Here is a 12,338-nt window from a genome sequence, read left to right as displayed (position 1 = left end):
GGGGAATAATCATCAAACACACCCACTAACATATATGATATAAATATTACCAAGCAAAGACCATGGGAAAGGGGAATAATCATCAAACACACCCACTGACATATATGACATCAGTGGCAGATTCAGAGGGTAATCACTAGCCACTGACATATATGACATGAATATTGCTTAGATGAGACCATGGGAGTAAGAGAAAAAGCATCAAACACACCCACTAACATTATCACTAATACTTTAATGAAACCAAAGAAAAGGCACTTTCTCACTGTGTTGAAGACCTATTGGTAGCCTTCGGCTATTGTCTGCTCTATGATCGGGTTATTCCCCACTTCCATTTTCCATTTTATTTACATTACTTTGGAAATACTATAATAAAGGATAACATTTCTGATGGTTCTTAATCAAATGCTTCCAATTCAAAATAATATTTGGTAAGAAAAATCAAGTTAATTTATTTTTACAATATCCATCCTCGATTCCTTAAAGGAATTTTAAGACAAACGAAAATTGAAAAATCGTGACATTACATAACGTCAAGTAATCAATTCAAATAAATCAATTAAGGTATCATGATTTATTTTGCTTGTCAAACCATCATTTAATCACCTTTCCCCTTTTCGTGCGTGTATTTTGCTGGAATACATTGTTTTATTGTACTGTTTGTAATTCATCCTTCTTCTAATGAGCTCCAAAATGTGAAATAAAATCTATACACGATATTCTTATAAATCCTTATTGTTGTTACTTTACTTGGATAAAAGATCCCCCTGTATACTGTGGAAGATCCATACAACTCACCACTAACATCAAACTTGACTCACCACTAACATCAAACTTGACTCACCACTAACATCAAACTTGACTCACCACTAACATCAAACTTGACTCACCACTTACATCAAACTTGACTCACCAGTCACCACTAACATAGAATTAAACAGCTTTACTTACTTCTCTTTCTATTCTTCTTTATGGGTCTCCCTTTTTTAATGTCGTTAAGATCATTGATACATTCATATTCACAACAATCCATCCCTATCTTCCACACATAGTATGTACAGTTCCTATCAGGACACTCAATGATTCGTACAGTTCTACATTGTTTAGAAGTATCACGACCACATGCACATAATTTACAATTGTCCTCCTTGTATGGAGCATATTCTTCTCCGTAATGGAAAATTTGGCCCTTCCAATCCGTACAAGTTATGTTTGGAACTTCTACAAAATTGAAAAGATATTAATACAAATTAATTAAAATTCGAATTTTGAAAATTAAAAATTTCTAAAAAGAAGGGACCATATCTTCCTATATCTATTTACTGCATGTTTATGAATACTCTTATCTCCTATCAAACTGGAAATTTTTGTTTAAAGCTATACCAAATAAAAACCTTTGTAATTATATAAAAATAAGGAGGTGTTGTATGACTGCAAATGAGACAACTATCCATCAGATTTTAAATGAAATGGATGTAAGCAATTATGTAAGCATATGTTTATGTACATGTTTTTATCTGTATTACTTCATTAGATGGCAATGTCTTATATCAGTCACAAGTCAGCAATGTTAACGAAAAGACAGATAAATGTACTAAACAAAAAGATGCCTTTGTATTTTTAGTTTGATCTGGAGGTGAATTGGTAGTAATTTCAGAGTAAAATTGAGCTTAATGTATGTTTATATGAAAAAGAAGATGTGGTATGATTTCCAAATGGTGTTTTTGGTTGTGATAAAAATCCTTGAAATATCTTCTTTTTCTTAATCTTTTAAGAAGTTAGCTAGCACCGTCGCCATAGCCGCCGCTGCCTTATCACTATCCCTATCCCTATGTCGAGCTTTCTGCAACAAAAGTTGCAGGCTCAACAAAAATGACATTCTTCATCTGAATATGTTTACTGATACTGCACTATGAATGTAGCCATTCATTTTGGTTGGAGACAAAATCAAACCTTGTGTAAAAATAAATCTTTTTGACACTTCATGTATTACTGCTGCTGGGTTGATGGAGACTTGATCTTAGGAGTTGGAATATCTTTAAAACCACTGATGGTTAAAGTAGATTTGTAATGTGTTGGACGTTTTATTAACTTTTTAATGATGACTTTATTTTTTAATAGGTATTTTTACAATATATTTTTTATTATAGGTGACATATTTTTAACATTTTTGTTTAAATAATTTAGAAAATTTGCTAATCTGACATAAAACCATTGTTGCAGGATCTTTTTTCAATAACATTAAACTTGGTCTAAGTTTCTTACCGGGGATAGGTTTTGTTGTTGTTAACTCTGATGTTGCAATATTTTCTGTTACATTTCTATCTTCTTGATCACTAGAACTTTGATTCAACAAATTCTGTTGTATACTCTCATTAAAATGTCCTGTTTCTTCCACGGAACTTTCATTGCCTAAGGTTTTCACATCCAAATGTTCCTCAACTTCAACTGAACTTTTGTTGCCTAGGGACTTTACATCCAAATTGTCCATAGACTCAACAGCAGTTTCATTGCCAGCAGACTTTACATCTAAATGCTCCCCAACTTCTACAGAAGTTTCGTTGCCTTCGGACTTAACATCCAAATGTTCCCTAACTTCTACAGAACTTTCATTTCCAGCAAACTGTACCTCTAAATGGTCTCCAACTTCATCAGAACTTTTGTTGTTGATCAATTCTATTGTGGGTATCTTAACAGGTTGATTTTCCACAGAATTATGATTTGACAAGACATCTTCTTTAACCATATCAACATGGTTAGTTGTATGGTCAAACTGTTTTATTGTTTTAGTGTCAATGTTGTCTCCATGAGGATTATTGATAATAGCATCATTTTGTAACCCAGTCTTTCCTGGTGTCTTTTCTGTATCTGATTTAGCTGGTTTGTCAGATGTACTTTGAGATTTTTGTTGAGATTCATGATGGCCTGGTGTAATTTTTCCTGTGTTCTCTGGTGGATTAGAAGGCTCTTTTTCAGACTGATCTGAAGTGATATTAGATACCTCTGATAGACTTGTAGAAACCTCCAAAGCTTTAGTGTTGAGTATTTCAGAGCATTTTAGACAGCACAAACTGTAATCATCAAGGTCTGAACATTTAGAGGGACAAGTAATCTTTCTACAATTCTTTGGGGATCCATCGTTACACAAGCAAACATGACAGGTTTCATTCTTGTAAATGGCAAATTCTTGGCCTGATGAAATGGCTTCACTTTTCCAGTTGGAACATTCTAACTTTCTGCTGTCTGAAATACAAACAAAAAATTTATTCAATGATTTCATAATTTTATTTTATCTGTTTTGACCTAATTGCTTAGGACTATGCTATTTATAACCATGAACATTAATTACAGGGTTATACCAGCTGTCAGAGTTCAATGTTTTATAGGCTTATTTTAGGTCTACACGTCTATTTATATCTTTTGATATTTTTACTTGTGGATCAGCACATACATACAAGGAAACACTACTAACATAATAAGATGTTTGTTTCATTTGTTCTTTGACTGGTTGTCAGATTTAGACTGTAATTGTACATGTTTAGCTATGATATGTACCAACACAAATATAACAGGAGAAAAACACTTACAAATAGTAAAGATGCTAAATTAGAAAAACATCAAATTTTTAAATTGCTATATATTTTTTTTTTAAATAGAATGCATTTAATTGAATAAGTGATTTCTAATTAAACCAATACCAAGGTCAGTCCTTTAAAATATACAGGGAAGTCAATTTTAGAAAACTTCAAGGTGATCACATGAGTTCGGAACAAGAATGGACTAGTAGAAAAAATAATTATGGAGATGACAAAAACAAACAACTTCAGAAGGCTTTAGTGTTCATCTTATCTCCTTAATATAATGACTCCTGTCGTATGTTTAATATGTTTAGTCCTTTTAAAATATTTCATTGAGACTGCATTTTTTTTACCATAATTTTTTAAGCTGTTTACCCACATAGTAAAAGCAGAGAAGCTTCACCACCCATTCTGCTTTACAAATTTTTCATTTTAAGTGAAAATAAACCACATAAAAATGTACATATAGTTAGTGTCATCTTCCATACACATTTAATGCATAGATTACCAACCATAATCCTTGAAAGAATTTTTAAATATTTCATATTCAACAATTTTATCATCAGTTTTATGACAAGCAACAAATACTTGTTACACAGGTGTTAATGTAAAGATCAAAGGACCATACAGGTAGGTCGTTAAGGCATGATAGTGGGTGTTTTACATACCATATAGTCATAAATAAACAGGTATAGACAGGTGAAAATTTATCTTACTCTTATATTTTGGTATTTTTAACTTTTAATTATAATACGTCCAATAATTAGTGGGTTTTCTTCACTTAGAATTGACTTATTTTGTTCATAAGATGAAATTTGATGAGAAATGACAATAAAACTGGATACTTCTATCATCAAAGATACAGGTAACTCATACATATGACTGGAATGTTAAATATTTCATCTCCTATGCATCAATGTTCACAAAAATACAATTACTCATCTAAATCAGGTAAAATAATCTGTGGACAATGGCTTATCTTCATAGAGTTGCAATGAAATGCTTTCATTTACATTAAAAGAGTAAATCCTCCATGATTTTCACCCTGTTCCTTATACTCCAGTTGACTTATGAGATTATCTAATTCACGAAAACAAGGTCAAGTCAGGTAAACCATGTCAGACAGACAGTACACCTTTAATACAATTACCATATATAACTGACCTATTTCTCAGTCACTGAAAAATTAACATAAGTACAACAAGAGGCTGTCAGAGCCACAGCAAACTGGATATTTTAACATTGATTTGTATCCTGGCATTTTCCAATATCACAAGGACCATAACTCTTGAATGGTAAAAGTGACAATCATCAATATTGACCTCCATTTTGTCATCAGTAACAATATATTAAAATTTGACAAAGTTTTGGTTGAAATTGGTGTATGAGTTAAAGCACAGACATGACTGGAAAGACCATTTTTCAATCTTTCAAGAACCTTAACTCCTGAACAGTGAAAGTAAAAATCATCAATATTGACCTTGACCTCCGTTTTGTCATCAGTAAAAACGCTTTGGATGAACGGTTTAAGTGTATGCACCTACACTGTTTGGAACAACTGTGCAGATGCCGGTCCACCTGCTTTCAGCATCACCAGCTAAGGATAATGAACAATTTTCACCCCAAGGTTAATAGCCTATTCTCTCTCTTCTTAACTGATGATGCTAGGGGCATGAGCAGAGATAGAACAGGCAATGCCCTCAGTTAGTGAAAATTGCTCATCATCCTTAGCTGGTGATGCCAGGAGAATGAGTAGAGATGAGATAGTCACCATAAAATATTTGGTGATACCTGAGGAGCATGAGCAGAAAGGAGTAAAAACAGATTGTAACATGTAAGGGGTAATACTTGGAGCATAAGCAGAGATGAAATAAACATTCAACCCTTAGCTAGTGGTACAAGGAGTATGACCAGAGAGGGAATAAACAGATCATAGCCCTCAGTTGATGGTACTGAGGGCATGAGCAGGGAGGTACACAACAGGCCTTAGCTGTTGTCATAAACTTTTTTTTTCAAGTATCATTGTATCTAATGTTCATAAAGGTCAATAAATAGGATAAAATAATTCACATTGTCATAAGATAATTGTAGACTTTCTCAGGTTATGTAATTTAAACCATTTTAATTATATGCAAGAACATTATGTGACTGTAAAACTATTAATATGTTTGTGGGTTTTACTTTCAGCTTGATAGTTTTCTAACTAGAAATTTGAAATACATTTAAGTTCTTTTTTTTAAATAGCATTTTGTTGCATGAACAGCATAAGGGTTCATCAAAAATTTCTATTTCCAACATTAAGAACCTTATTTCTAAGGAGCAGGGTAAAAATGACCACATCAGTGTTTCATGATGTTAGCATATTTTATTACATCCGATAAGACATATTTTTTTTTCAAAGGAATTTTTTAAAAGTAATAAAAAACCATTTTGTATCAATAAATTGTGTACTGTCATTTTCACTGTGTCATCAATGTAGATAACATAGACATTTATTTACATGAAATAGAAAGGAAAATTTGAATAAATTCATCATTTACCTATTTTTCTTTTGTCTGAAGTATGCATATTTAATTTCAACAAAAAGAAAGTTGGAGCGAATTTATCATTTTCTGTCATTTTTTACAACATTTATATTTTACAATAAACAAAGATAAAATTGCCACACTCTATCATTTTAGTGCAGTTTTACAAGATGGATGATCTTTTTAAAGAGACGATTTGTCTGTACTGCATGCCTCTACATATTTATATACCATTACAGGTTAAATGTTCTCTAGCATAAAAGATCAAATTTCATAGTATATATACCAAATGGATTATCCACTTTTAACCTTCAACCTTTTCATATCATTTGCCAGCATAAATTAATTGAAATATACCTGATATTGCAAGTATTGCCCTCAATTTCAAGTTTTAAAGGTTGAATAAATTCAGTGTTTAATTAGTTCAACAGAAATTTTGAAGGTGAGATAACCAAAATAAAGCAGGGATAACCATCATATTGTTTATGAAATGTTTGAAACTAAGTTTGGATTTTTTTTTATTATAAAATGAAATAAATTTTGAGCTATGTAAGTCATAATTGCCACTGAAATTCCCAAGAATCAAATACTATAAAATGGTAAAGCAGAAACCATGTCTATAATATTGCTAAAATTTGAACAAATAGGCTTAATTGCAAAGATAACCATTTTCAGGATAATCTCAAAACTCTTAACGAGAAGTTTTCAATTTTATATAAGGCATTTCACTGCTGTTCAACAAGCTAGTATAAATGGCCAGTTGAAGTTATCTGAAAAATCAAATCTGCATTGTTTCATAATTGATTGGTTGGGCATGTTTCTTATCGTCCAGTGGCAAATATTTCATGCATGTTCAGGACAAGCATTATTTCATGGTCCAAAATAAATATTATAAAAATTAAGCAAAGAGTCTCTGATAATTCAAAACAAAAATGTAAGCTAGATTACTTTTTCTGTACTCTAAAATTTTATTGGTTATAAGTTTTTGTTTTTCTTTTATTTTCCATAGTAAGCAAACCACACAAAATATATTTTAATCATTCCATTTAAACAGGAGCAGTAATAGAAATGTTCTAACTGTTATCAAAACTATTTAAAAAGAAATCAATTATTTATATGATATATAAACATTTTTATTCTCACATTTAAAATAAACAGAGGGTTAGAGAGTACAAAGTTATTTACAGTATCGCTATACGATTACCAATCACAAACTATTTGCTTTATTGAATACCACAATTGATCGATTTTAAAATCTTAAATCTTTTGTTCCTATATTTGGTTGTCTATGATCATCTGACGTATTTAACATTCCACTCATATTAAAATTAACAAATCTTTAAAGAAATCTACTCGTGCATTAAAACAGTTACGTTGAACTTATAGGCAGATTTATCCTAATACGATAGTGTTTATAGAAGGAATTCATATTATACGAGATCTGGAGTTCGGCCAATGTACATAGTAATAAATGTAATGAAATAATAATAATTGGTCTATAGCTTTCTTCTTATAATATCTACCTATGTCAATATTTTTGGATAAAGAGCTACCAAAATCTTAAAATGACTGATTTGTTTAGTTTCAAAATATTTATACAAGATTTTTCTATATCGCCTTATCAGGTCTTTATTTCTCTATATATAAATGTCTGAGGTCACTAAAAGTCAAATGTTGACCAGGTTAGGGAATGTGATACTCATTTTTAACTGACCTTTTTATGATGGTGGGAAAATGATGGATAAATATCTGATAAACTGAAGGTTTTGATACCTATCTTCACTTTATATACATCAAATAGTATAAACATATTTACACTGGGTAGATGATATTCAATTTATCTTTATAATTCTTCACATAATAATAGCCAATAACAATATATAGTAATCATACATGTGATGGACTGTGAAACTCAGATCAGGAGATTTGGAAATTTTGGTCAGGAGATTAGGACTCAGATCAGGAGGTTTTTTATCGACATAAATTTTGTCGTAAATGTAACCATATGATGTAGAAATTGCGTTTTTCCTTCAAATTTCCATCAAATTGTACTATGTTCATAGTACCCTTATTGCCTTTCTTTTTGAATAAAATAAAATATTAAGAAGAATCTGTTTCTTGTTTTGTTTTGTTTTTGATAAATGATTGTTCACTGCTTGCAAATAAATCATTATATTTATTTATCTATCTGTATAGATTTGTTTTCATGTCTCCATCTCCTTATCATTGGTAACTCTATAGACAAATAAGAAAGAAATAAGCTCTACATGTATATTTGCAACATCATAAATTAATTAAAAAAATAACATACAATAACACTAGTACTGCAGGGCATTATAAGATAAGATAAGAAAACTTTATTTTGATTCGGCATGAGTACAAATAAGCAACACAAGCTCTAAGGAGCTTTTGACCGAATATAAAAACATATAAATAACATAAAAAATATGAAAGAATATTTTGTAGAAAGAGATTTTAACAGTGTAAAATGTTTTGCTATTTCTTAGCTTACTCATTAAAATCAATCAAGTACTACCTTCTACAACAGATTTATAATATAAACTTGAATTTAATCCTTGAAAGGAGGTCCAGATTGCTAAAACAATTTATAAATTTATATTTTTCTATTTGTCCCAAAACATTTAAATTCATTTAATCAACATCCTTTTTTGATTATTTGATTAAAATATCAATCATTTATAGTCTTTCTACAATTTACATTTTTAAAAGCAAAATAACTGAAAACAGGATAAAACAAAGGGAAGTAACAAACAAGTATTTCAATATTCCCAATACACATCGTTTTTATAACACAACGGCAGTTAGCCAGAGGCAAACATCGTTGATTACCAGTATGTTTGACACCCAAGCTGTCAAGTGAAGCCATATAATTATACATCTTCTTTGGTGTACAGGTAAAATTTAACACAGGTGTCAATTACACCCGTACAGTAGTAAGAAATGATCAAATATGGCGTCTGAAAATTTTCATTCATGAAATATTTCATACACGGGAGTTTTTTCTCCTAAACGGGAGGACGGGAGGAGATCCCTGAAAACGGGAGTTTTGTACTCCCGTCGGGAGGTTCACATGTATGAGTAATTCTTGTCTCCTTTAAGGTGTCTGAAAACTTATACCAGTGAAGGGTGTCCTAAATGTTGGATATAAACATAGCATTGGTTAGATTTTGTGCATATGTTTTCTTATTATTGCAAAAAAACAATTTCAAATTTGTCAAAAACAGTTGAAACCAATGCAATGAGAGTGCAATCATAGAACATTAGGGTTGACTGACTTGTTCAAACCAGAGACATATAATACATTGTATTATATGTCTCTTTTCAAACCAATAAAATGATTGATTTGTAAAAAACCAATAAAATAATTGATTTGCATAACCCAAAAAAATAATTGATAATGATATAAAGCATAAATTAATAAAATAGCTGATCAGCATATTTTTGTGATTGATTGATTGATGTTAGAGTATGGTCACCTACGAGTAACAGGTTATATTGCACAAGAACTTTTTTGAATATTTTCACATGGCATTATATAATGAACAAATACACCTATCAACTACATGTATATCTCACCTTTAGTAATTACAGTCTAATACAGTATAGTAATCATTTCAGAGCAGAGAATAGGAACACAAAAAGATATGCAATATATTTTTATACAGAGACAGCAACCTGACAAGCAAAACCTTGAAAGCTCTGCTGATGTTTGCGTTTTTACAGACTTAAGCTTTATATCTTATAGAAATGATTTGTAAATAAATTCAACAAATATTACCTATATTTATATAATCTACAGCAGCCTTAACAAATTCCTAAATGGACAAACAAATACTTAGAAATGAGCTATGTTTTGTGAATACTGACACCTGGTGTCAATGAGGTTTGGTCAATCTTTGTTCTATGGTGATAAATGAAGATTTCTTATCATTGTTATGATTTTGCGTGTATTGAAAATAAATGTCTGCCTCTATCTTAATACCTACTGTGATCAGTGACCAAATGTGGCACAATCTTTGATAGTATTATTGATATCATTCCACTGAGACATACTTTATTTTACAACATTCCCTGCCACAAATCATAATAAGACCACCCTAAAACAATGACTGACAAACAGAGCTATTAATCCCCCATCCAGACCAATATTTTCTGATAGAAGTGTTGATATACAGTGTACTCAGCTGTTTAACTAATTGTTTAAGCATGGATTTATAACCTTTTATTGATGCTCAATGAACATAAGTACATGATAAATAGTGGTAATACACATCCTAATCAGAGGACCCCCACTGAACAGTGTAGAGTGACCACTGGTCAGTAATGATCTATTAATTATCTCTGGCCTTTGTCTGTGTTAGTGTCCAGTAGAGATACTGACTGTGAAATGTTTAATGATGAACAAGTATCTGTCATAGATAATATTAATTATTAGAGGTTTCTGTAGGTGGAGATTTTTGTGAATCATCACAGAGGTTGGGTTAAACAAAGACGTATTGGGGAGAAACACAATTGAAAAATAAAATCTCTAAACAAATCAACACTTCTCTTTTATATAAATAAAAATTTACATCTTGGTATGTAAACTAATCGAAAGGGCAACAACATTAATAAAATCAAAATCAGAAAAAAACAAGCTCTTTTAAGTGCATGAAAGCTTATTCATGGACAAGGACAAAATTCAAGGCAAATTAAAAACTGACATAAAGTGTTGAAAGCTTTTTTAGTTCGGTATATAAAGTTATATTATCCAATGAACTCCAAAACAAGTCCTACAATTACACAATAATTTTAACAACTTAACAGACTTTGTTTTTTTAAAATTTATTTGAAATCAATTATATAAAAGTTACTTTTCAGAACGCAACAACAGGTACAAATATGTCCTATTATATGATTTAATAATTTTGCTTTTAGGGAAATAATAAAATGTCTTATAACATTAACATTCCAGAAATAATTACCAGTTAGAGAACTTGAAATTAATTCAGGAATTTTTAGCTCAATATTTCTTTTGAAATTGTTTAAGATTTGTGCAAGAATTGTATATGCATTTTATATGAATTTGGTTAAATATACTTACCATGAAATTACATTTATATTATATAGAATATGTTTGCTTTCACAACATGTTCTCATCGCAATTACCTAGGTGATTAAAAATTACATCCATGAGATGTACTCACCTACGTCATAGTTCACCTGTGTAACATACACTAGCTTTAGTTTTAATTTTTGCGTTCAAGAGAACGCATGTTTCTCGTCGGCAAGGATTTTTAACAGTTTACTGTTGAAAATCCTTATGTTTTATAAAGACATTATTTGTTTTTGGAATATCGGTATACGATTAATTTAATGTGAATCAGAATACAGCGCTTCTGCCAAGTTTCTGATATGCACGTTTTCGTCATTTTTACAGCTTACGAGTCTGGAAATACGACGACATAGAAAATGACCTTTGTTTAGCCGCCATTTTCAAACATTAAATCGGGTCCGAGGAAAGGCAGAAGTTAGCTGTCAAAATCGGACATGTTACGTGAGTGCTACGTTTTTAAAAAGATATATATTTAAACGGATGTTTATTTCTTTTTTCACGCTCAGGTGACCGGATTTTCACTGCTTTAGAGCAATGCTACGAAACGGGTCGAGTGTAAAGTTTGGATAAAGTCGATTGTTTACAATTTGCAGTCTGTACACGAGACTGTGTAAACATATCACTATATTAAAATCAGAATAGGAATTTTGACCAGATCTGATTGTTTTTCATGTGGAAAACGTCCGTATGGGAGCGTATACCACTATTGTCACTAGAACCTCAATTGGTTCAGTCGATTGTTTACAATTTGCAGTCTGTTACGTGTACGTCTGGTACACGAGACTGTGTAAACACATAACTATATTAAAATCAGAATAGGTATTTTGACCAGATCTGATTATTTTAATGTGGAAAACGTCCGTATGGGAGCGTATACCACTATTGTGACTAGAACCTCAATTGGTTCAATAAATTTCAATCAGAAAAGGGAATCTGCCCATTTCTGATTGTTTTATTTGGAAAACGTTCCATACAGGGAGCGTAGACCAACAGTGATACTGTTTTAACAGTTGATAAATACATCACAATCAGAATAGGGATTTTGCCCACAACTGATGATGTTTATTTGGTTAACCTTCCATTCAGGGAACATGAACCATATTTATTGAAAATAAAACG

The 12,338-nt window shown here is 31.1% G+C and overlaps 1 protein-coding gene across 1 annotated transcript in view; it reads right to left on the bottom strand.

Moving 5' to 3' along the window:
• Positions 1-12,338, bottom strand: part of LOC134692194 (muscle, skeletal receptor tyrosine protein kinase-like) — a 74,300-nt gene that overhangs the window by 29,788 nt on the left and 32,174 nt on the right. The window contains exons 3-4 of the mRNA XM_063552647.1: positions 2,266-3,243; positions 952-1,221 (exon numbers count right to left, since the gene is read on the bottom strand). Of these exons, the coding sequence (XP_063408717.1) occupies positions 952-1,221; positions 2,266-3,243 (1,248 nt within the window). The remainder of the gene's footprint in view (positions 1-951; positions 1,222-2,265; positions 3,244-12,338) is intronic.

The sequence above is a fragment of the Mytilus trossulus genome, chromosome 1 (assembly GCF_036588685.1).
Source record: "Mytilus trossulus isolate FHL-02 chromosome 1, PNRI_Mtr1.1.1.hap1, whole genome shotgun sequence".
Taxonomy (NCBI): Eukaryota; Metazoa; Mollusca; class Bivalvia; order Mytilida; family Mytilidae; genus Mytilus; species Mytilus trossulus.
Note: the sequence above shows the minus strand (reverse complement) of the source record. Positions and strands in the feature narration are given on the sequence as shown.